Here is a 26,555-nt window from a genome sequence, read left to right as displayed (position 1 = left end):
TGAAACTTCGTACTGCCGGCGGCGACACGAGTAGGGCTCAATGAAAATTAGGAGCAGTTCAAAAATAAAGCGTTATGGGGTGACCTTTCCATTTATGTTTAAAACGCTGCGCTGAGTTACACACTTACGCGAAGGAAAATGTCTGAAGTTCTGAACACATTTTTATGCTTATAATATTAAAGTCGTGTTCATATATTTTTGTTTGTGTATGTGTATGTAGATGTATGATGGATGGGATGGATGGTTTATTTAATTATTTACTTACCCGTGCTTGCTAGCGGTGATGTTATACCGTCCAGGGACTAGTAGTCGCCAGTAGTCGCCATCTTTAGCTGTCCGCACGTTATGTCGGATCCCGGACACTGACACTGTCGCATTCGACAGGTTACCGCCTATGTGGCTGTGGACGAAACCGTGGACACCCTTGTGGACCTGGGGACAAAGATTGATAGATTAAGCTTAGTAGAGCGCCTGGAGGCCTAGCGGTAAGAGTGCGATTTTCAATCTGGAGGTCGCGGGTTCGAACCCCGGCTCGTACCAATGAGTTTTTTGGAACTTATGTGCGAAATGTCATTTGATATTTGCCCGTCGCTTTTCGGTGAAAAACATCGTGAGGAAACCGGACTAATTCCAATACGGTTCTCACTCAATATTCTGTATATTTTTTACATGTAGAATGCTAAAATGGAGCAATAAAGAATATTTACTTACTTACTTACGGTCTAGTTAACCCTCCGGGCTGGAAGGTCAGATGGCAGTCGCTTTCGTAAAAACTAGTGCCTATGCCACATCTTGGGATTAGTTGTCAAAGCACACCCCAGGCTCGACATTAATGTCATTTTTACCTCCTCAATATATGCTAGTAAAGTTTCTCTATTGTCCGCCCAGTAGATCGGTAGTAGGGGGGAACTTGTAACAACCGAGCTTCCGTTATTTCCAAGCCATTCAAAAATAAGTAGCGTTTTAGTTTTTTTATTAGAAACTAGTGTATTCTCTAATATCGACTTATTCTTACCTCTTCAATATATGCTAGTAACACCTCTCGGTTGTCAGCCCAGTAGGTGGGTAGATCGGTAGCAGGGGGGGGGGGACTTGTAACAGCCTAGCTCCAGAGTGATTTTCAAGTCGTTATATAAGTAGCCTTTTTTGGTCTGTAATGTTGTCATAACTTTATTCTCTTACTTACTTAGATACTTAGGTACTTTGTTGGCACGACGCCCCAAAGTGAGTCTTGGCCTCCAACACAAGAGGACGCCACTTTACGCGGTCCAGAGCGACTCTCGCCAGCCCTCGCTGACGATGAGTTTATTCTAATAAGTTCAATTCTTACCTCTTCAATATACGCGAGTATCGCTTCTCTATCGTCCGCCCAGTAGGTGGGTAGATCGGTCGCAGGGGGGAACTTGTAATAGCCTTGTTCTAGTGTGATTTGAAAGTCGTTCGAAAATAAGTAATATTTTTGGTCTGTGTTTTTGTGTCTCTGTCTTTATCTATTTCTTCTTACCTCTTCAATATACGCGAGTAACGCTTCTCTGTTGTCCGCCCAGTAGGTGGATAGATCGGTAGCAGGGGGAAACTTGTAATAGCCTTGCTCTAGTGTGATTTGAAAGTCATTAGAAAATAAGTAATATTTTTGGTCTGTGTTTTTGTGTCTGTGTCGTTATCTATTCTCCTCATCTCTTTAATATACGCGATTAACGCTTCTCTATTATCCGCCCAGTAGGTGGGTAGATCGGTCGCAGGGGGGAACTTGTAACAGCCTAGCTCCAGAGTGATTTACAAGTCGTTAATATAAGTAGCCTTTTTTGGTCTGTACTTAGATACTTACTTTGTTGGCGCGACGCCCCAAAGTGAGTCTTGGCCTCCAACAGAAGAGCACGCCACTTTACGCGGTCCAGAGCGACTCTCGCCAGCCCTCGCTGACGCCGAGTTTATTCTCTAATAAGTTCAATTCTTACCTCTTCAATATACGCGAGTAACGCTTCTCTATTGTCCGCCCAGTAGGTGGGTAGATCGGTAGCAGGGCGAACTTGTAATAGCCTTGTTCTAGTGTGATTTGAAAGTCATTCGAATAATAAGTAATATTTTTGGTCTGTGTTTTTGTGTCTCTGTCTTTAACTCTTTATCTATTTCTTCTTACCTCTTCAATATACGCGAGTAACGCTTCTCTGTTGTCCGCCCAGTAGGTGGGTAGATCGGTCGCAGGGGGGGAACTTGTAATAGCCTTGCTCTAGTGTGATTTGAAAGTCGTTCGAATAATAAGTAATATTTTTGGTCTGTGTTTTTGTGTATGTGTCTTTATCTATTTCTTCTTACCTCTTCAATATACGCGAGTATCGCTTCTCTATTGTCCGCCCAGTAGGTGGGTAGATCGGTAGCAGGGGGGACTTGTAATAGCCTTGCTCTAGTGTGATTTGAAAGTCGTTCGAATAATAAGTAATATTTTTGGTCTGCGTTTTTGTGTCTGTGTCGTTATCTATTTCTACTTACCTCTTCAATATACGCGAGTAACGCTTCTCTATTGTCCACCCAGTAGGTGGGTAGATCGGTAGCAGGGGGGAAATTGTAATAGCCTTGCTCTAGTGTGATTTGAGAGTCGTTCGAATAATAAGTAATATTTTTGGTCTGTGTTTTTGTGTCTGTGTCTTTATCTATTTCTTCTTACCTCTTCAATATACGCGAGTAACGCTTCTCTGTTGTCCGCCCAGTAGGTGGGTAGATCGGTAGCAGGGGGGAACTTGTAACAGCCTTGCTCTAGTGTGATTTGAGAGTCGTTCGAATAATAAGTAATATTTTTGGTGTGTTTTTGTGTCTGTGTCTTTATCTATTTCTTCTTACCTCTTCAATATACGCGAGTAACGCTTCTCTGTTGTCCGCCCAGTAGGTGGGTAGATCGGTAGCAGGGGGGAACTTGTAACAGCCCAGCTCTAGTGTGATTTCCATGTCGTTGGTGTGTAGGTAGTTCCAGTCTTGCATACCGCCGGCAAGCACGTACCTGAGAAGTTTCAAAATTGCGAGGAAATTTAAAATTTCATGATTTTAATCAGAAACGCGTGATCACGTAAAATATGCTAAGGTACAAGCGGGCATTTTCGCGAAAAAAGATTCAAAAACTTTTTTTTTCTAAAATAGGTAAATTTAATGTTTTTCTTACTCAGAATCACGAGACCTTTCGATTCGATCCTACTAGGAAGAAAAGTGTCTCAAATTTAATTTTTCCACTTTGTTATCTTTTTTAGGGTTCCGTAGTCAACTAGGAACCCTTATAGTTTCGCCATGTCTGTCTGTCCGTCCGTCCGTCCGTCCGTCCGTCCGTCCGTCCGTCCGCGGATAATCTCAGTAACCGTAAGCACTAGAAAGCTGAAATTTGGTACCAATATGTATATCCATCACGCTAACAAAGTGCAAAAATAAAAAATGGAAAAAAATGTTTTATTAGGGTACCCCCCCTACATGTAAAGTGGGGGCTGAAATTTTTTTTCATTCCAACCCCAACGTGTGATATATTGTTGGATAGGTATTTACAAATTAACAAGGGTTTACTAAGATCGTTTTTTGATAATATTAATATTTTCGGAAATAATCGCTCCTAAAGGAAAAAAAAGTGCGTCCCCCCCCCTCTAACTTTTGAACCATATGTTTAAAAAATATGAAAAAAATCACAATAGTAGAACTTTATAAAGACTTTCTAGGAAAATTGTTTTGAACTTGATAGGTTCAGTAGTTTTTGAGAAAAATACGGAAAACTACGGAACCCTACACTGAGCGTGGCCCGACACGCTCTTGGCCGGTTTTTTTTTTCTATGAATAGGTAGACGTTTGACCACGATCACACCTGATGGTAAGTGATGATGCGGTCTACGGTGGAGCACGCTTACCTATGACAAACACTTTGTCCAGCGGTTACAAATGGAATGTATGCAAAATGATAGAACATTTTGGGACCGTTTTTTTGTCTCTTGTTTTTTGTCCAAGATCGAATGGACTCGTGATGAAATTTACCTACCTTAGAAAAAATATTTTTGGTGATTGTTCTTGCGAAAATGCCCAAGCATTACAACGAAAAATTCGGGATTACACTGTTTAAAGACCAATCCTACTGTTTGCTGGAATAATTGAGATATAAAGTTATTTCAGGTTTTCTAATACATTTAATTGGTATCATTGTATTCTAAGTTTGTCCCTAGGATGCATGCTGCGTTTCCTAGCTGTATGGCTAGGCTTAGCCGTTGTGCAAGAAAATTTGCCGTGCGTATGTCACCAGACACCCAGACAAGAGGTGGAAACCTCCTTCAAATTGTAAATTGTAGTACTTTTTATGAACATAGTTCTACACAATTAATTTTACAATTTTACAATAATAATACGAGACGGAAGCAAATAATTTTTCTTTTTCTGTCAAGATCAAGAAGGCAATTACCCGATAAGATTTTTCTGCAGATGTGTATACCTAAGGAGTTTCTTTAATTATAACTTATATTAGACAGGTGTTATTGCTAGTAATATTACCACTTGGCGCCATTGGTAATGCCCTCAGGAAACCGCTCAGGGTAGCTCCTGCATGGTTGTCCCAAATGCATTTTCAGGTGAGTCTGAAACAAAATAGATATTTTATAAGATAGGTTTGCAGTAACTCGAATAAGATGTGACAAGTTGACTATTACCCAATAGGTAAAGTTTTTTGCAAATCATTTTTTTTTTCTGATAGAATACGTTATAACGATCACGTAAAGGTGACTGTTTTATTTTTATTTCATACTAGCTTTTGCCCGCGGCTTCGTTCGCGTTAGAAAGAAACAAAAAGTAGCCTATGGCACTCTCCATCCCTTCAAATATCTCTACTTTAAAAATAACGTCATTTCGTCGCTCCGTTTTGCCGTAAAAGGCGGACCAACAAACAGAAACACACACTTTCCGATTTATAATATTAGTATGGATAGCACAGTATAATAAAGAGTACTATCGTACAGTATGGCCACTCCCGCTCCCCGCTGAAAATGCCGCTCAACCGCTGTCGGTTACCAACCAGTTACTCCCTGTCTAGAACGCGACCAGTCGACCTGTCATATCTCACTCATACAAGCATGGTACGCGTTCGCCTACACGAGCTTAGACTGTGCGTAGGAACGCGCGTCTTTCATATACTTGATCGCCATTGTCCGAGGTGTGACTATAGTTATACTTACATCAGAATAAGTATGAGCCAGATGTAGAAACACATCATGGTCAGGGGCCAGATATTCGTCTCCGCTGTGCATGGAAGGGTTGCCATCATACGGGTAGTTGGCAACCAGGGATCCCCCGTGGAGGTTGGCGGATGGCACGAAGGTCTTTCATATATTTGATCGCCATTGTCCGAGGTGTGACTATAGTTATACTTACATCAGGATAAGTATGAGCCAGATGTAGAAACACATCATGGTCAGGGGCCAGATATTCGTCTCCGCTGTGCATGGAAGGGTTGCCATCGTACGGGTAGTTGGCAACCAGGGATTCCCCGTGGAGGTTTACAGATAACACAAATAGAAAGTAACAAGTTCACTACTGTTAAGTTTCTGTCAGGTAAGACTGTAGTTAAATATACCCGTTTCTAATAAAAGTTGACAACATACTTGTTTTAGAGACGCGTTCTACCATGATACATGAAAGTCGTCCTAATTTAATGCAAATCAAAGACATAAGACAAAAACCGGCCAAGAGCGTGTCGGGCCACGCTCAGTGTAGGGTTCCGTAGTTTTCCGTATTTTTCTCAAAAACTACTGAACCTATCAAGTTCAAAACAATTTTCCTAGAAAGTCTTTATAAATTTCTACTTTTGTGATTTTTTTCATATTTTTTAAACGTATGGTTCAAAAGTTAGAGGGGGGGGGACGCACTTTTTTTTCCTTTAGGAGCGATTATTTCCGAAAATATTAATATTATCAAAAAACGATCTTAGTAAACTCTTATTCATTTTTAAATACCTATCCAACAATATATCACACGTTGGGGTTGGAATGAAAAAAAAAATCCGCCCCCACTTTACATGTAGGGGGGGTACCCTAATAAAACATTTTTTTTCATTTTTTATTTTTGCACTTTGTTGGCGTGATTGACATACATATTGGTACCAAATTTCAGCTTTCTGGTACTTACGGTTACTGAGATTATCCGCGGACGGACGGACGGACGGACGGACGGACGGACGGACGGACGGACGGACGGACGGACGGACAGACAGACATGGCGAAACTATAAGGGTTCCTAGTTGACTACGGAACCCTAAAAACGAACCTCAGTACCATACAGAAAAAGGTACGATGGCCTAGATGGTGATACACCTTTGGGATACGCTCAGCTAGATGGCGCTAATATTAATATTTGACATTTTAAAACATATCAAGCTAAGAATATGGGCCAAATTGTCAAAACTGAGGTTCAAAAGTTTTAAGCCTGTGTCGAGAGATTGCAGTCTATGCACTGTGATTACACATTTTTCATCACATTTGCTGTTTAAAGGTATCATTGCGTCTACGTGTACTGAAGCATAATGTACTATTTTATTCCCAAGGGAATAATGGATTTAGTTTTAAATATTAATGCAATCCGTACAATACTTCAGGCAAAGGATGTTTCAATCTGCCAAGGATTTTTATTGCACAACCAAAATTTTACTATTAAGCTATAAAATATATTATACGGTATGATTTATGCATTTAATTTATGTTACAATTATTTCAGTGTGTTTTGCATTTATTTCGTAAAATTTAACTCAGATAAATTGTTATAATTTACAATCTGACAATATGCTCTCTACTCGCGCTTGACCGCGTGCGTACGCGAGGCACCCACCGTTGCCTAGCAACGGAGAGTACAACAGATCGAAATATTTAAATAAATGAGAAATAAGTACAATTTTAGTTCAATTATATGATTTAAATGCATTTTTGGACGTTGCATTTAATTTATATGCAGTATTTTCGTGTTTGTTTTCGTTCAAAAAGTGTTTGTTGTCAAAAACAATGGATTTAATATGAATAATCTGATGTAGATCAAGATACACTACTGGTCGCAACGCCGCCGGTTGAAGGTTTTGTCTTATGACTATTTCTTCTGTATTTTTCTCTCAAATGTGATGAAAAACATTGTGTGTAACTCGGGGAGTATGAATATTACCAACTCGAGTTTTTAAATCGCTCCGGCAAGCCGTCGCGATTTAACTTACTCTCGTTAGTAATATTCAACTTCCTCCCCTTGTTGCACAATGTACTATTACTTCGACAGTAACCTCTATAATACTCGATCCTCTTCGGTTATACTTACATCAGAATAAGTATGGGCCAAATGTAGAAACACGTCATGATCAGGGGCCAGATATTCGTCCCCGCTGTGCATGGAAGGGTTGCCATCGTACGGGTAGTTGGCAACCAGGGAACCTCCGTGCAGGTTGGCGGATAGCACGAAGGGTATTGAGAGGGACCAATCCATGACGGCCTTCGTTTCAGGCTCCGCTACTTGGTTGTCCTGAAAAAAAAAAAATGTGAAAGTGAAATTTGAGGCCAAGTGAGGTGTGCCATAGAAAACATTATATGATTCGCCGGATAATACGACCGGTCTGGCCTAGCGCGTAGTGACCCTGCCTGCTAAGCCGCGGTCCCGGGTTCGAATCCAGGTAAGGGCATTTATTTGTGTGATGAACACAGATATTTTGTTCCTGAGTCATGGATGTTTTCTAAGTATGTATTTATCTATATGTATAAGTATAATATAATTATATCGTTGTCTGAGTACCTGCAACACAAGCCTTCTTGAGCTTACCGTGGGACAGTCAATCTATGTAAGAATGTCCTATAATATATATACACCCTGTTTTTATTAAATTCCGTTAACTTTAAGGGAAGGTTTATTTATTTAAACTTTATTGCACAGTAAAAATATACAGTTACAAAAGGCGGACTTAATGCTACATGGCATTCTCTACCAGTCAACATTTAGGCCAAACAAAGAAGACCAAAAAAGGTGCGGGATATGTAAAGAACACTAATAAAGACTTGATTTTAAGAAGAAGGTTCTTTATATCAAATACAATTAATTTCTCTAAAACTAGGGTCTTAACTCTTACGGATATCGAGTTATTAAAAAAATAAAGATAATCACTGAACATGTGTGTGACAACCTTTACCAAATCCTAATGTTATTTGTTTTGACATGTGCCGTCAATCACTTGACACTAACTTGAATGTTATTCTTAAGGGTCTCTCACATTAATAAATTCATTTATTATGTATGAAAATGATGAATTTTTTTTTTGCGAATTTAACTAAAAGTGATATACAGAGTGGTTCCTGATAATGAACTTAGCAACGTGTCGAATTTAACGGAAAACAAAAAAAACACGGGGTATAAAAAAAATACAAAACAATACATTTCACAATCTACAATATAAACGTTTTTCAGTACACCATATGCAGTATTCATCCATCCGTCATTGATGTTGATCTGTCAAGAGTATGACTAGACGTAATAAACGTTTTAAAATAAGCCTTTTGATAGTTGGATGGTGATAAGCAATAATGTGTCAACCCACAAAAACTAAAAAAATGAGATTTTAATGCCATGTTAAAGCTGGATTTTTAAACTTCTATTTGCAAAAATGACCTTTTCATTTTGAAAATTTTCACTATCCCAAAAGTAAAAAAATAGGTTAACACAAATCCTTTATCGTGTGTTGCCTGTTTTGCATTAATGTGTCAAGAACCTTAACTTATTATAGTAATTGGCAGAAGACATATTTAAATTACAATAATGTGTTATGAGGGTTGACTTAACGATTTTTTTACACTTGACTCATTCTTGCAAAACGCAAAAAATGACATAGTTGCCCACTATGAGACTTGAATGATTATTGCAAAATGATATTTTATTCGTTGTTTTATGCTACGACCCGTGTTATAAAACATAAGTCATTATTGTTAAATTATATTCGGGTCATAAATTGTTCGTTTTTGGTGTAAGTACCATGACACTATATTGTAAAATATAACTGTTCATATTAATTTATGTTGGAATAAGTTATGACTTAGTCCATTAGTATATTTTTGCACATGAATGGTAAATTCAGTACGAAATTGAACATTTTAAGTCATAAATATACATATTCGTTATTATAATTTGCAAACATTTTTTACAAGTACGTGTTTATATAAAAATCTAATATAAGCTACTATTTTTTTATAATTACTAATTACATTAAGACGTGTTAATGTATGCATAAAAATATTGTTTGATTTTTGAATACTTACTGAATGGTAGTTTATTATTTTGTTAAAGATATATATGTTTTGTTCTTGTACAAGTCATGAGTTATTCATAATTTAAATGACTTAGTCTATTTCTTAGCGTAGAAAAATATTTTGTTGTATATTTTAGATAAGTAGTTTTTTTTTTTAGATGATTATTTGGTTTTTGTAACGATTTTTTGTTGAAAAAGCACAGATAATGTAAATATGTGTCTAGAAATGATCATTAATCTAATAGTCAATTTATAGTATTTTATTCAACAGGCGTTTAAAGGAGGTCAAGAAATATGAGTGGCGTACTTTCCATGAGTATTTTGGAGTCAGTTAAACACCATTGAATACAATACTTTTACAACGACCATGCACTTAGTTTTTAATAGTTTTTTTTAATAATTCTCGCGAAATTCGCACTGTTTCCTGTATTGCAAAGGTTTGCACTGTCAGCTCAGCTGCCCAAAGCCTTCCCGCGCACGCACGCAGTATCGTTAATGCAATGCGTTGCCATGATTACAGAACCAAACAATGCGTTTTCAGTTTTTTCGATACGCACAATCCTGTAAATGACGAATAACAGTTCGGGAGTAGAAAAATCATTAAAAGGTTTGATTAATAAATAATGTATTGATTCCTACATACCTAATAACATAAGTGACCATGACTGATATGTTACTTAACACTTATAAAGTTAAAAATATGCATAGGTAGAGTATTTTACAACAACAATTTATGTGCTTTAACATGTTTATTTAAGACTCATAGATATTTTTAAACAATTAGCAAAAGTGGGTTAAGTATCATAACACAGTCTTGAAAAAGTTTGACGTCGTCGAACAATTTGCAATAAAAGAAAATGGCATTATTTCGTCAAATTAAAGTTTGTTTTGAAATTAAGCTACAATAATCACTACTACTGAACGTATTATAGCTGAAAAACACAACAATCTATATAAAAACAATTTTTTTTAAGAGAAACACAAAAAAATGAGAAAAAATCTTTAGACGCCATTTTCTCAAAATGGTTGGCGTGTGGGTTGACACATTGTTGCTTATCAGCATCCAGTTGTTACCGGTGTTTCGCCAAACTGATCAGGGAAGTTTCTGTTTAGATCGACGTTGTGTGCGTTCTCGCGGCCGTGTGTGCTTTTGTAGTCACCTGAAATATAACCACAAAATTAAAATTTTGAAAAAACCAACGACCGCGACATAGTGGGCCGATTTTCATGAAACATGGCTAAGAACACTCCCGACTAACTCAGCTTTCAGACAAAAAAAACTAAATCCAAATCGGTTCATCCGTTTGGGAGTTACGATGCCACAGACAGACACACACACACAGACAGACAGACAAACAGACAGACAGACAGACAGACAGACAGACAGACACGTCAAACTTATAACACCCCTTCGTTTTTGAGTCGGGGGTTAAAAAAAGTTTATTTTAGACCCCGAAGCGAAGTAAAACTTTTGTTTATCACCTACTAAAGGGAGCCTAAATCACATACTAAAAATCGCCATCATCCTGTTTTTTCACACTTCCGCCATTTGATCTTTATCCTTAAATAATATATAGTAAATCACAATATTATTTAATTTATTTAATTGTTTATTAAATAATAATAAATACTGAATAATAATAAATAAATAAATAAATAAATATTATAGGACATTCTTACACAGATTGACTGAGGCCCACGGTAAGCTCAAGAAGGCTTGTGTTGTGGGTACTCAGACAACGATATATATAACATATAAATACTTATATACATAGAAAACATCCATAACTCAGGAACAAATATCAGTGCTCATCACACTAATAAATGCCCTTACCGGGATTCGAACCCGGGACCGCGGCGTAGCAGGCAGGGTCACTACCGACTGCTCCAGGCCGGTCGTCTATAACGTCTAATAATTAAGCTATAAATGTGATTTTGGATAGCTACATATTGAGCCACAGGCCATCAAATATATGATGCATATATATGTATATATGCCACCATGCATTTAAGTTAAATGCATGGTGGCATATATACATTGTCGATTAGGAAACTTTAAAAAAGGAAACGTTAAATATTGTCGATTAGGAAACTTACCGACAGTACTCTTCTCATATCCATCCGGGTTCATACTCGGCATGAGATGTATCCTGGTGTTGTTCAGCATATTCTGTATCCGTTCGTTGCCGTTGGTGTATTCTTGGCACAAATATTTGGCCAACATTAGGAGGAGTTCGCGACCGACCACCTCGTTTCCATGCATGTTGGCCACGTATTTGAATTCCGGTTTCCCTGTTGGAACGAATGTTGGGTTAATAATGATTTAATGATATACAGGGTGTTTTGATAGTGAGGGCGAAAGGATCAGGGTGGCTAGCCGAATGGCACAATCGCTCACGAAACGCTCACGAAACGAAGCGCTAGTAGATATCTATCTCTATCGCGCTTGCGTATTGGCGCGACAGAGCCAGCGGCGTATCGCTTTCGTTTGGCGTCGGAGAAATGCCATTAGGCTACGGGGCCAGATTAGCAGCTACGCTTAAAAGACCTTCCCTCGATTCCAAATGAAAAAAAATTGACGTTTACAGAAATTGAGAAAACATACAGGGTACGTTTCAACACGTTTCGTTTGCCCGTTTGTTTGATCCTTCCAGAAGTTCCCGCGTCACTCTTTTGGTTTATAATCTCCTGGTATCATTTGGTGCATCTATGATATATGCTACTCTGATAATATTCTAGTTAAAGTTTGGTGAACCAATTTGTCAGTAGAAAAAGAAGGGAATTCTGGATATCCTTTCTACTGACACATCGGTTTGCCAAAGTTTAAATTCTTACCAGGAATGTGTCACCCAGGGTCCTTCATCCCTTCCAGCAGATACAGCTCTCTCCCTTCCACACTCTTCCCGATGCTGCTCAGCTTCGTGATCTTGGGGTACAAGTCTGCTAGGTCCTTGTGGTAGTCATGGTGACCTTGAGAAAGCTCTGATACCAAAGATATACCTTCTCTTGATGTTTCTAGACAGTTCTCTCGCCGCTCCTTTGGTTTATAATCTCCTGGTATCATCTGGTGCAACTATGATATAAGCTACTCTGATAATACTATAGTTATAGTTTGGTGAACCAATTTGTCAGTAGAAAAAGAAGAGAATTCTGGATATCCCTTTGACACATGGGTTTCCCAAAAATTTGAAAAGTCCTTACCAGGAACATGTCTCCCAGGGTCCTTCGTCACTTCCAGCACATACAGCTCTCTCCCTTCCACACTCTTCCCGATGCTGCTCAGTTTGGTGATCTTCGGGTACAAGTCTGCCAGGTCCTTGAGGAAGCTCTCCATCTTGTGGTAGTCGTGGTGGTTGAAATCTTCTGCAGGGAGAGTGGGCACGTCACGACGATGTGGGTTTTGCTCTGGAGATTTGCCCGTTTGGACTTTATTTTAGGGCGCTAACGCTAGGTCAGTTTTGTATCTAACTAAATTGTTTTAGGCGAGGATGAATGTCAAATAAAGGTGTATAAGTAAATTGATTTTTTAAACGTTAGAAAAACGGTATCCTGAGGCCGATAGTCCACTATCATATGTTTATCATAGAAATGTGATCATAGGCAACATGAGGTCCTTTTTCTTCACGTTGGAGAAAAAGGGAGGCATACAGACCTATGATCATTTCTATGATAAACATATGATAGTGGACTATCGGCCTAAGACCCAAACTCATTTTTGCAGTGTTGATTTATACAAGATTAATGTTTATTTACTATGAAAGAAACAATATTTAAAAGGTGTCTTTTATGAACTTTGTAGTACTCACACAGGATTGGATAAAAACACATATATCTAGCTATTAACTAGAAAATTATGAATTTGCTCGTGTAAAATATACTGCGCTAAACTATTGAATGAATGATATTTAAGGAATGAATGATTTTACCCGGTTTTGCTTCAGTGATGACTACTTCCGGGACATCAATGTTTTCTAAGCTTACTTTCCCTGGAAAAGTGTAAAAAGAATTTCTACTTAATTCTTTGTGTGTTATATTTTAAATTATAAATAACTATTGTATACAATTTTAGTTAGAAATTGAAGAATAGTGTGTAAGGAAGTAGTATTATTTGAAATGTAGGTACTTACTGTAAATCCAGATTAGTAGGAAATAAGAGGAAAATATTCAAAATATTGTTTTCTGCGCTTATTTATTGTAGTATATACTATTGTAGTGTACTTCTAAGATAAATTGCAAATGTTCAAATTTTTTCTCAAATGGATCAACTGGTTGATTAACAATTTCAGTTCTTGGGTTGATAATAAAAGATAAGATATAGAAATTATGTTAGTTTATCCTGTATCTTGTCACATTTTCAATAAAAATATGTTTTTTTTCTCAATGTGTAACAAAACATAAATCATTTCACACAGAAATAACCTTCCTTTTGGATGTTGGGTATATTGTATATATATTTTTATAATTTTGCAGTTTCAATTGTATAAAAACTGCTAAAAATCGTATACTTAATTCGTATATCTCATAATAATTACTGATATTAGTGCATACGTATTCTTTACGTGCCTACAAAAAAAAATTGAAGTTCAAATAAGTAAGTTTGAAAGGATATTGGATATTAATATTTATACCTTTTATTTGTCGTTAGAAATCTGTTATAATTTTCGCACATATTTTCAAAAAAAAAGGGTAAAACTCAAGAGATAACAAAAAAAGGATTACTAAAAGAAAAGAAAAGTCCAGGCAAATCTTCAGAGCATGCAAAACAAAAGCAAAAAGAAAAAAAAATAAGAAAAATGTTAATTAAAACGAGTTAGTAAGTATAATATTTACAATTACTTTATTATATTTCGCTTAGTATAAGTATATTTTGTTTAGTAATTGTGCTAATTTCTGTTAGGTGTTTCTGTCATAAATTTTTACAACAAATAAAAGTCAATTTTACAGCAACAAGTACCTACTGATACAAAATGTTGGAAAGAGAAGAGTTACTGAACCTATGGGCATTTTCAGAATTTAGGACCCCATTTTGCACTAAAAACGAACATTATTATTAAAGATATTTCAATGAATTGACAGATACACCTATAAGTATATTTTGTAGCATCCTTTGTAAGCGCATATTTTTACATTTATTAGAAATGCATACTGTATTTCCATAAATAGATCATTTCAGAATATTAACATTATTAACATGGGCTTGCAAACGCAATCATTATTATAATGCGGTAAATAACTATAAATTATGATAATTCTCAACATCTTAACCTAGAAATTAAGTTATAACATTTTATGCGTAGGTAGTTATTTCAATACTACACAGTTGGATGTACAGTCAAAATGTGAAATTAATACGGACATAGAGTAATATGAAGGTAGTTTTTTACACGGCATCACAGCATATGCCAATATACCGAATGATTAAACTAATTACAACTGTAGCTATCGATGGATTATACTAGTAATGTAAAATACAAATCACAGAAGTAAAATAACCTAACCACGAAACTAAAATTTTGAAAAAACCCCGTCCGCGACATAGTAGACCGATTTTCATGTAACATGGCTAAGAACACTCCCGACTAACTCAGCTTTCAGACATAAAAAACTAAATCTAAATCGGTTCATCCGTTCGGGAACTACGATGCCACAGACAGACAGACAAACAGACAGACAGACACGTCAAACTTATAACACCCCTTCGTTTTTGCGTCGGAGGTTAAAAAATACAAACAGACCATGTACAATCAGTCTTAAATAGATTTTGACGGCCAAAGCGCCAAATATATCGTAACACACCTGTGTTAGCAATTTTTTTATACCACGTCGGTGGCAAACATGTATACGGTCCGCCTCATGGAAAGCGGTAATCGTAACCTATGGACGCCTGCAACTCAAGGGGAGTCACAACGACCCATTAGAAACTTGTACACTCCTTTTTTGAAGAACCCTATACTGTAGTTCATCGGGAATACCTCGGCAGGGAGCTCATTCCACAGCCGGAGTGTCCGCGGGAGGAAATTCCTCTAAAACCGCACGGTGCGCGACCATTTAGGTTGCAAGGTGTGTGGATGAGCGCCCTGTCGATGGCGAGCGGTGCGATGATGAAAAGTGGGCGTTGGCATCACGTCAAACAGTTCCTCAGAACACAACCCATTGTACTATTAGCTGCAAAAGTGAATGGCGAATTTATCAATGAATTCATTCATAATTTCTCCATGCTCTTTTGAAGCTGATAGTACATGCGATAAAACACACATAAGGAGGCAAAGTTTCTCCTTAGACTTAATGGTTTACAATACAATACTCTTTATTGCACACCTTGATAAAATACAACAATACAAAACAAGGAAGCAACACGAACAAAGGTAAACAACAGGCGGTCTTATCGCTAAAGAGCGATTTCTTCCAGACAACCTTAAGGTTTAATACCGCCTGTAAGTTTGGAATCGTCAACAATTCGCACAGCGAGTAATAAAGAACTGTTCCGGTATATTTGGCGTAATTAATTGAAATACGGTTGTACTCACGTTATTATATCGCTATTGCTGCGACATGTTTCGGGCCAATTCGGAGGCCCCTCTTCAGGCGTATAGGAGTTCACGCGACGGCTAGACTCCGCAAACTGAACGCGCCGCTCGCCGCTCCGCCCGCTGCGAAACATGTCGCAGCAATAGCGATATAATAACGTGAGTACAACCGTATTTCAATTAATTATTTGAATATGTCTCACGGAAGTTTAACGTGTATATATTTGGCGTTTTGAGCGTCACAGTGTATTTGTCGCTGACTGTACTTAGTTATAGTTATATGACATATGACGAATAGTAAGATCATGTGCAGGGTTCGAAAATATCCGATATTTATAGTAAATATCAAAATATCGGATATTTATGATATATATCGGATATATATTAACTTTGATATATATCCATTTTGTATGGAAGGCATTATTTATGAATACAACTTCAGATAAGGAAAATTCTACTGAAAAACATAACATTTAGTAGAAAAACAGTAACAAACACAAAAAAACTCTATTTTTAACAATGTTACATTTTTTAAAACCATTTTTGTATTGCAATATTTATAAACAAATGATAAATATCGGATATGTATAATTGTATATTCATTGATATATATCATCGAACTCCGCTGGATATATATCGGATATATATCTTGATATATATCCATTGATATATATCCTCGAACCCTGATCATGTAGACATATTTTGACACTTTATCCGTGCCGAAATTTAACACTTTGACTGTACTTTTTTTCAAAATCTAGTAACTAATAATAAATATTACTTGTATTCTAAAACTGGAACTCTTAACCCTTAAATGCATGTTGTTGCCATTTGGCTACAATGCATGTATTTTTTAATAAACTGGCCAAAATATAAGCTGGACTTTTTTATTTATTTTTCTTAGATCTGTAGGATCATCATCCAGTTTTTTCACACTTTTCCGCCATTTTTTCTTAAATGGTTGGAAATAATGTTTTTATTTAAGAAAAAATGGCGGAAAAGTGTGAAAAAACTGGATGATGGTGATTTTTAGTACATGATTCAGGCAGATTTTTTCAGAGTTAGTAACTATTTAATGTTTAATCATTTTATCATAGGGGTTTCTCAAATAGTGTACCTTTTTAATAGTAGTAAAAGTTTTCTTATAAATTTTACTAGTAATTATATATTTATATAAGTAAGATTTAGCCTATTTTACTTCTAACACTGATTTAGTATTAAAATCGATGTTAAATATTTTTTTATTATTTTTCCTAGAGTCAGAAAACCATTGTCTATCACATTATTAATTTCTAGTTAAAAGAAAAAAATCATGCTTTTAAGGGTTAAACATTAATATTGCTTTAATAATAATAATTGATCTAGCCAACTTTATCCGTGTGAAATTTAACACTTTGACTGTACTTTTTTTTTCAAAATCTAGTAACTAATAATAAATATTACTTGTATTCTAAAACTGGAACTCTTAACCCTTAAATGCATGTTGTTGCCATTTGGCTACAATGCATGTATTTTTTAATAAACTGGCCAAAATATAAGCTGGACTTTTTTATTTATTTTTCTTAGATCTGTAGGATCATCATCCAGTTTTTTCACACTTTTCCGCCATTTTTTCTTAAATGGTTGGAAATAATGTTTTTATTTAAGAAAAAATGGCGGAAAAGTGTGAAAAAACTGGATGATGGTGATTTTTAGTACATGATTCAGGCAGATTTTTTCAGAGTTAGTAACTATTTAATGTTTAATCATTTTATCATAGGGGTTTCTCAAATAGTGTACCTTTTTAATAGTAGTAAAAGTTTTCTTATAAATTTTACTAGTAATTATATATTTATATAAGTAAGATTTAGCCTATTTTACTTCTAACACTGATTTAGTATTAAAATCGATGTTAAATATTTTTTATTATTTTTCCTAGAGTCAGAAAACCATTGTCTATCACATTATTAATTTCTAGTTAAAAGAAAAAAATCATGCTTTTAAGGGTTAAACATTAATATTGCTTTAATAATAATAATTGATCTAGCCAACTTTATCCGTGTGAAATTTAACACTTTGACTGTACTTTTTTTTTCAAAATCTAGTAACTAATAATAAATATTACTTGTATTCTAAAACTGGAACTCTTAACCCTTAAATGCATGTTGTTGCCATTTGGCTACAATGCATGTATTTTTTAATAAACTGGCCAAAATATAAGCTGGACTTTTTTATTTATTTTTCTTAGATCTGTAGGATCATCATCCAGTTTTTTCACACTTTTCCGCCATTTTTTCTTAAATGGTTGGAAATAATGTTTTTATTTAAGAAAAAATGGCGGAAAAGTGTGAAAAAACTGGATGATGGTGATTTTTAGTACATGATTCAGGCAGATTTTTTCAGAGTTAGTAACTATTTAATGTTTAATCATTTTATCATAGGGGTTTCTCAAATAGTGTACCTTTTTAATAGTAGTAAAAGTTTTCTTATAAATTTTACTAGTAATTATATATTTATATAAGTAAGATTTAGCCTATTTTACTTCTAACACTGATTTAGTATTAAAATCGATGTTAAATATTTTTTTATTATTTTTCCTAGAGTCAGAAAACCATTGTCTATCACATTATTAATTTCTAGTTAAAAGAAAAAAATCATGCTTTTAAGGGTTAAACATTAATATTGCTTTAATAATAATAATTGATCTAGCCAACTTTATCCGTGTGAAATTTAACACTTTGACTGTACTTTTTTTTTCAAAATCTAGTAACTAATAATAAATATTACTTGTATTCTAAAACTGGAACTCTTAACCCTTAAATGCATGTTGTTGCCATTTGGCTACAATGCATGTATTTTTTAATAAACTGGCCAAAATATAAGCTGGACTTTTTTATTTATTTTTCTTAGATCTGTAGGATCATCATCCAGTTTTTTCACACTTTTCCGCCATTTTTTCTTAAATGGTTGGAAATAATGTTTTTATTTAAGAAAAAATGGCGGAAAAGTGTGAAAAAACTGGATGATGGTGATTTTTAGTACATGATTCAGGCAGATTTTTTCAGAGTTAGTAACTATTTAATGTTTAATCATTTTATCATAGGGGTTTCTCAAATAGTGTACCTTTTTAATAGTAGTAAAAGTTTTCTTATAAATTTTACTAGTAATTATATATTTATATAAGTAAGATTTAGCCTATTTTACTTCTAACACTGATTTAGTATTAAAATCGATGTTAAATATTTTTTTATTATTTTTCCTAGAGTCAGAAAACCATTGTCTATCACATTATTAATTTCTAGTTAAAAGAAAAAAATCATGCTTTTAAGGGTTAAACATTAATATTGCTTTAATAATAATAATTGATCTAGCCAACTTTATCCGTGTGAAATTTAACACTTTGACTGTACTTTTTTTTTCAAAATCTAGTAACTAATAATAAATATTACTTGTATTCTAAAACTGGAACTCTTAACCCTTAAATGCATGTTGTTGCCATTTGGCTACAATGCATGTATTTTTTAATAAACTGGCCAAAATATAAGCTGGACTTTTTATTTATTTTTCTTAGATCTGTAGGATCATCATCCAGTTTTTTCACACTTTTCCGCCATTTTTTCTTAAATGGTTGGAAATAATGTTTTTATTTAAGAAAAAATGGCGGAAAAGTGTGAAAAAACTGGATGATGGTGATTTTTAGTACATGATTCAGGCAGATTTTTTCAGAGTTAGTAACTATTTAATGTTTAATCATTTTATCATAGGGGTTTCTCAAATAGTGTACCTTTTTAATAGTAGTAAAAGTTTTCTTATAAATTTTACTAGTAATTATATATTTATATAAGTAAGATTTAGCCTATTTTACTTCTAACACTGATTTAGTATTAAAATCGATGTTAAATATTTTTTTATTATTTTTCCTAGAGTCAGAAAACCATTGTCTATCACATTATTAATTTCTAGTTAAAAGAAAAAAATCATGCTTTTAAGGGTTAAACATTAATATTGCTTTAATAATAATAATTGATCTAGCCAACTTTATCCGTGTGAAATTTAACACTTTGACTGTACTTTTTTTTTCAAAATCTAGTAACTAATAATAAATATTACTTGTATTCTAAAACTGGAACTCTTAACCCTTAAATGCATGTTGTTGCCATTTGGCTACAATGCATGTATTTTTTAATAAACTGGCCAAAATATAAGCTGGACTTTTTTATTTATTTTTCTTAGATCTGTAGGATCATCATCCAGTTTTTTCACACTTTTCCGCCATTTTTTCTTAAATGGTTGGAAATAATGTTTTTATTTAAGAAAAAATGGCGGAAAAGTGTGAAAAAACTGGATGATGGTGATTTTTAGTACATGATTCAGGCAGATTTTTTCAGAGTTAGTAACTATTTAATGTTTAATCATTTTATCATAGGGGTTTCTCAAATAGTGTACCTTTTTAATAGTAGTAAAAGTTTTCTTATAAATTTTACTAGTAATTATATATTTATATAAGTAAGATTTAGCCTATTTTACTTCTAACACTGATTTAGTATTAAAATCGATGTTAAATATTTTTTTATTATTTTTCCTAGAGTCAGAAAACCATTGTCTATCACATTATTAATTTCTAGTTAAAAGAAAAAAATCATGCTTTTAAGGGTTAAACATTAATATTGCTTTAATAATAATAATTGATCTAGCCAACTTTATCCGTGTCGAAATTTAACACTTTGACTGTACTTTTTTTTTCAAAATCTAGTAACTAATAATAAATATTACTTGTATTCTAAAACTGGAACTCTTAAACATTAATATTGCTTTAATAATAATTGATCTAGCCAACCTACCCTTGGCACAAGTTTAGGAATGTAAAAAGTATTTCCTAAGTGTAAATAAATGTATAATTATTATCACGTAATTTCCAACAAACCCATACCCACGTGCTATCTTTAAAGTATGAGTATTCTTTTTGATCCGACCCCCCTTTCATAGAAAGTAGCAAAGACATTTCGTCACTACTTTTAAAAAATCTCGTATCTCACGCTGTTCCTCAAAGTTAAAACGCAGTAAGTCTATATGCATTCCATACAAACTACAATTTTCTTTTTATTGACAGACGAAGATACAAGTTTTTTAAAAGTAGTGACGATATGTAACTCCGTATAGACAGATAAAGTCTAAGAAAAAAACGTACCTCAGTACCATACAGAAAAAGGCACGGTGACCTAGATGGCGATACGCCTTTGGGGGACGCTCGGCTAGATGGCGCTAATATTAATATTTGACATTTTAACACATATAAAGCTAAGCATATGGGCCAAATTGTCAAAACTGAGGTTCAAAAGTTTTAAGCCTGTGTCGAGAGATGGCAGTCTGAGTCTATGCACTGTGATTACACATTTTACTTTGACAATAACTTTCTATAATACTCGATTCTCTTTGAAAGTAGTGAGTACAGAAACTGGTACAATAATTGACAGCTCTTTCTTATTTCAAGTTCGTTAATTAGACGAATATTTAACAAAAACCGATAAATACATCAAATACTATATTAACAGTAATTTAGAAACTTTCACACTGGTATCATGTGAAAGTTTAGTAAGGTAAGGTCATGGTATGGTACGATCTAGTGAGCAAAGACTTTGATTCAAAAACAGTAGTTGGGCCATTTTTTTCAAAGTTGTCCACAACACTTTTTTTTTTGGATTTGGAAATTTGTATGTGTTTTCCACTCAGAATCGCGAGCTCTTTTAATCCTAATAGGAGAAAAAAAGTGTCCCAAGGTTTTTTTCCCATTCCGTTACCATTTTTTCATACATTTTGTATGGCGGTAACGGAATGGAAGGTTCGAAAAAATGTATGGAAATCTTGGGACATTTTTTTTTCTCCTATCAGGATCGAAAGAGCTCTCGATTCTGAGTATTAATCGCGTAAAAAATACCCATGTTACAAAAAAAGTGGGTGGACAACTTTGAAAAAAATGGCCCAGTTGATTCCCCATGATAGCCATGACAGGTATAATGTATGTGGGCAGTTTTTAAGAGGATAAATAAATTAACATTTAACGATTGTATGTGTTTTGGCGATACTGTATAAATATTTACTTCAATTGGTGTAGTAAAAAAATGACTTGTCACTTTGCGACGAGGCAGTTGATACTCACTTTTATGTAAAACTATGTAAACCTGCATGCACACTATCTTATGCAAATAAATGAATTATGAATAAGAAATTATCGCTGCCATCTTTATTCACCAATAAAGAATTTTTAAACAATAAAGAACGCGTCACATAGCAGTTTCAGGGGTCATCACTGATTATCAGGCCCCTGACTACCTAATTTCTAAAGAATCCTACGAACAACTAAGTTAGTCTTACTTTCCTACACTAAAGTACATTTGACACGAGAATTGAGCAATAAAAAAGTTAATTCTAGAAACATATAAGCCTCCCCCACACATAAAGCGTTTAGATAGCGTAGCGTCAGCGGAGCGGAATGCGCGCGCAATCCGCGCTTGTTAGTTCCCACCGGCGTCCGCTGGGCGCAACGCCAGCGTTCGTCCGGCGCACAGCTATCATTGCGGTCCGCTAACGCTCCGCCTACGCTCTCAAAACGCACATGTGTGGCAGAGCTCTCGCACACACTCAAATTGGTAAAGTGTCTTACATGACTATGTACTTAGATAAAAAATATTCAAAAATATATGAATTCGAAATTAAAAACGTAGACCTCCATTTTCTAATCTAACTTCAAGTACTGTGACACACTAGAACATGGGAAGACCTTATCTCGTTAAAACGAGGTTCATGTTCATTCCAAGGACACCCTCAACGATGGTTCTATTGATGAAACATCAATATGAATGTTCTTGAGGCACTGGTCCCATCGCGAGCTAGGAAACCATAAGCTAACGGCTATTAAAACGAACAAAAGAGCACTACCGTGCAAATAAAAGGGACACGGCGATATTGATAGCTCACCGCTGGGCGAGTAACTATAAACATCGCCGTGTCTCTTTTATTTACACGGGAGTGATTATCTTTTGTTCGTTTTTATAGCCGATAGCTCATAGTTTACTATTGTCCCAGAGCTGTAAGAACCTCTTTTTGACACATGACAGCGTCCACAATACGTAAACTCGCGCAAACTAATGAAATATTAAATAAAATCCTGTAATAATATTTAAAAAAACCAAGTACTTAAAAACAATATTTCGCTTACTTTAAACATAATCTTACACATGTTACATTTTTGCGGATCTTCGTTAGTGAATATTTTACGATGTTAATTTATCACGCAGGATTTACTTATTATGTCATTTATTATCCATTTTTATTTTTAAACTAGTGCTGTGGCAGAGTCTGTCATTTCGATTCAAATGACACTTCAATATAGAATAGAAATCGTATATTTGTTTAAGCGCCTCCTTGTACATAGGGCCTAATCGATTCAACCAATTGGAAATTAATCGTTAGATTTGGCAAACGATACGTTTTAGCACAGAATATATAATAGTACAAGTACAGAAGGCTCACTCCTTTGAAGTTCACAAAACGCCGCCATTCTAAATTATTACCTACATTAACAAACGGACCGCACGCGTGCAGACGACATTGAATTCTATTGCGCCGCGCGAAGGTCGTCGCTACTGAATGGGCCGCGAACTCGCGGCCGCCGGCATGTACTTGTAGCGCGGTGAAAGGATCGCGGAGTGAGCCGCCCCTGGTTTTAGCCACATCGCAACATACTTCAAAACAAATGTGTCAAAAATGTGAACATACAGATCCGGGACAATAGCTCGCGGTGGGACCAGTGCCTAAAGGAGTGTATTTTCAAATAAGCTTATTTTATGACTGGCATAGAGAAATAAACATTTGGGAAGACACTCCTTAGAGTTAGTCCAAGATAGTTGGCAACGATTTTTATAGCCCCGCCTCTACGGGTAAGTAAAAGTCATTAATTTCAACGAAGTTTGAGGTTTAAAATAGCCTTCTATAACCTCTCGTGTTTTCTTCTTATTATATGTATACATGTAAGACATCTAGAGAAATGTAAAACAATGTTGTAGATCTCAAGAAGTAAGAGTGCGCGCCCACAGGCGACACAGTTGCTCGGCGACATTCGTATTTGTATGAAAAGTTGCGTCGCCTCGAGTGCGCACTTTCATACTAGGCCATGGTCGCGACAAAAAAGTCGCTGCCAAAAGTTGCCCGTGCGCGCGCTCTTTAACAGTTAATAGTCTAGTCTTTAGGTATGTAAGACACTACCAATCAACTTTGCCTTCGCTATTAGTAGAAGTAGCGTTACTTTTAAAGCTCGGCCACACATGCGCGTTTTGAGAGCGTAGGCGGAGCGTAAGCGGAGCGCAATGATAGCGGGAACTAACGAGCGCGGATTGCGAGCGGAATGCGCGCGTATTCAGCGCGCGTTCCGCTCTGCTGACGCTACGCTTTCAAAACGCTTTGTGTGGCGGAGGCTTTAGTAATCTGATTTTTAAATACAAGTTGTTAGTCTATAGAAGATTAAGTCTTAATAATATAAATAAAGACAGCGTTAAGCATCAAAACCCAGCACAGGCCTAGCGAGGTGGCCGCGTTGCCGTACTTGTCAACGCGGAGCGACTTACCGACGGCGCGCCGGCGGGCCACCAGCCGCAGCGGGACCGCTGACGTCTGGTTGGCGGGGACGGTGACGGTGACCGGGGCAGGGGATTCGAAGCTGGAAAACAAAGTAATATATATATATATATATATATATATATATATATATATATATATATAAAAAAATTGCCTGTGTGGTGACGGATTAAGAATTTCACCACCCCCTTTCTTCCCGTGGGTGTCGTAGAAGGCGACTATGGGATATGGGTTAAATTGTGGCGTAGGCGAGAGGCTGGCAACCTGTCACTGCAATGCCACAGTTTCGTTTTCTTTTAACCCCTTATTTGCCAAGAGTGGCCCTGAAGCTTTAGTAGTTTCATGTGCTCTGCCTACCCCTTTATGGGATACAGGCGTGATTGTATGTATGTATATATATAAAAATACAGTAACGACGACCGGTCAGGCCTAGCGTAGTCACAGTATAATAAAGAGTACTATCGTACAGTATGGCCACTCCCGCTCCCCGTTGAAAGTGCCGCCCAACCCCTCTCGGTTACCTCGCAGTTACCGCCTGTCAAAAACACGAACAGTCGACCTGTCATTTCACTCATACAAGCATAGGACGCGTTCACCTACACGAGCTTAGACTGTGTGCTAGGAACGCGGCTCTTTCATATATTTGATCGCCAGTGTCCGAGGTGTGGCGTAGTGATCCTGCCTGCTAAGCCGAGGTCCTGGGTTCGATATTTGTTCCTGAATCATGAATGTTTTCTATGTATATAAGTATATATTTATCTATATAAGTAAGTATATCATCGCCTAGCACCCATAGTAGGCTTTGCTTAGTTTGGGGCTAGGTTCATCTGTGTAAGGTGTCCCCCAATATTTATTTATTTTGATTATATCAAAATTACATTACGTATGGTGTCATTCATTACGTCACACAAAATTTCCAGTAAGTGTATTACATTTGACAATTGACCATTTTTTTAAATTAATCGAAAGTCCTTGAGTTTTGATGTCGAAGGTATGTCGAAAGTATGTCCCTATTTCGATTCAGATTTTTCGTGCGTAATCTCGAATCGTTAATTTTGGTGCGATATTGCATTCCCTTGTCAGAATTAAAAGTTTATGCAAAACATAATGTGTTATGCCAAGATTTACGAATAAAAAATAAACAAATTGTGTGGCCTCATTTTAATGTCGTTATAGAGAAAAGAAACAAGTTACCTACTATACTATGTAATTGACTAGGTAGGTATAGGTATCTTAGCCTTTCAAATAAAATAATTTAAAATAAATCAAATTGGACTGACATGACACATTAAGGTCTGATGTTCTTAAAAATCTGCATGTCTAAAACAAAACGTTATAAATTACCCTTGAGCCAAAGCGGTGATGTTGTACTGTCCCGGCAGCAGTAATCTCCAGAACTCTCCCTGATCCGTCGTCTTCACGAAGTGTAGCAGCCCTTCCACTTTTATAAACGCATTCTGAAATATAATGTCCAAAATTGAAACTTATGGTGGCGAAGTACTTTTCGCAATTCTCATGGGTACGACGACAACAATTAAGCCATATGAATAAATAAGTAATGGGTATCAAAGCTGTGAAAAATCTGGAATTCAAGATGGTGATGATATTTTTCGAATACTAGTAAACAAGATTTTTATCTACGATTCACAGCTAAAGGGTAATATGTAAGAGATAAAACTGCATTTTACAGGGGTGAGGGGTGATACGATAAGCTAGGTTCCCCATCTTCATCCACCACAAAACCTTTGACACCAATAAGTGTCTGCTCAATAAAGGTTAGCATGGCATCCTTGTTTCACCTCCAGAAGCGAGGCAACTCGGAGGCAACGGGGTATACTAGTACGAAAGTTTGAAGGTCACTTCGAAACAGTTGAAGTATGTTAAAACAATTGAAGTTACCATAATAGGTTCCCCGTCTTCATCCACCACAAAACCTTTGACGCCGATATGTGTCTGCTCCATAAAGGTTAGCATGGCATCCTTGTTAAACCTCCAGAAGCGAGGCAAATCGGAGGCAGCTGGATATTTGCAGCAGGAGAGTTCAAAGGTCACTTCGAAACAGTTGAAGTGTGTTAAAACCACAGAATATATAATAGTACAAGTACAGAAGGCCCACTGCTTTGAAGTTCAAGAAATGCCGCCTTTTT

The 26,555-nt window shown here is 35.9% G+C and overlaps 1 protein-coding gene across 9 annotated transcripts in view; it reads right to left on the bottom strand.

The window, feature by feature from the left end:
• LOC125236529 (carboxypeptidase D-like) overlaps positions 1-26,555 on the bottom strand; it is a 92,690-nt gene that overhangs the window by 41,890 nt on the left and 24,245 nt on the right. For 5 of the 9 annotated variants that reach the window (XM_048143357.1, XM_048143364.1, XM_048143365.1 and 2 more), the window contains 10 exons: positions 25,753-25,865; positions 24,399-24,490; positions 13,198-13,257; positions 12,473-12,676; positions 11,369-11,563; positions 10,346-10,431; positions 7,303-7,503; positions 4,510-4,592; positions 2,839-2,995; positions 266-432 (listed from right to left, as the gene is read on the bottom strand). In XM_048143357.1, the coding sequence (XP_047999314.1) occupies positions 266-432; positions 2,839-2,995; positions 4,510-4,592; positions 7,303-7,503; positions 10,346-10,431; positions 11,369-11,563; positions 12,473-12,676; positions 13,198-13,257; positions 24,399-24,490; positions 25,753-25,865 (1,358 nt within the window). Of the gene's footprint in view, positions 1-265; positions 433-2,665; positions 2,749-2,838; positions 2,996-4,509; positions 4,593-7,302; positions 7,504-10,345; positions 10,432-11,368; positions 11,564-12,472; positions 12,677-13,197; positions 13,258-24,398; positions 24,491-25,752; positions 25,866-26,555 lie in introns of all 9 variants that reach the window. The other 4 variants (XM_048143359.1, XM_048143360.1, XM_048143361.1 and 1 more) reach the window with 4 other exon arrangements.

This window comes from Leguminivora glycinivorella, chromosome 19 (genome assembly GCF_023078275.1).
Source record: "Leguminivora glycinivorella isolate SPB_JAAS2020 chromosome 19, LegGlyc_1.1, whole genome shotgun sequence".
In the NCBI taxonomy this organism is placed as follows: domain Eukaryota; kingdom Metazoa; phylum Arthropoda; class Insecta; order Lepidoptera; family Tortricidae; genus Leguminivora; species Leguminivora glycinivorella.
This window is presented reverse-complemented; position numbering and strand designations above follow the sequence as displayed.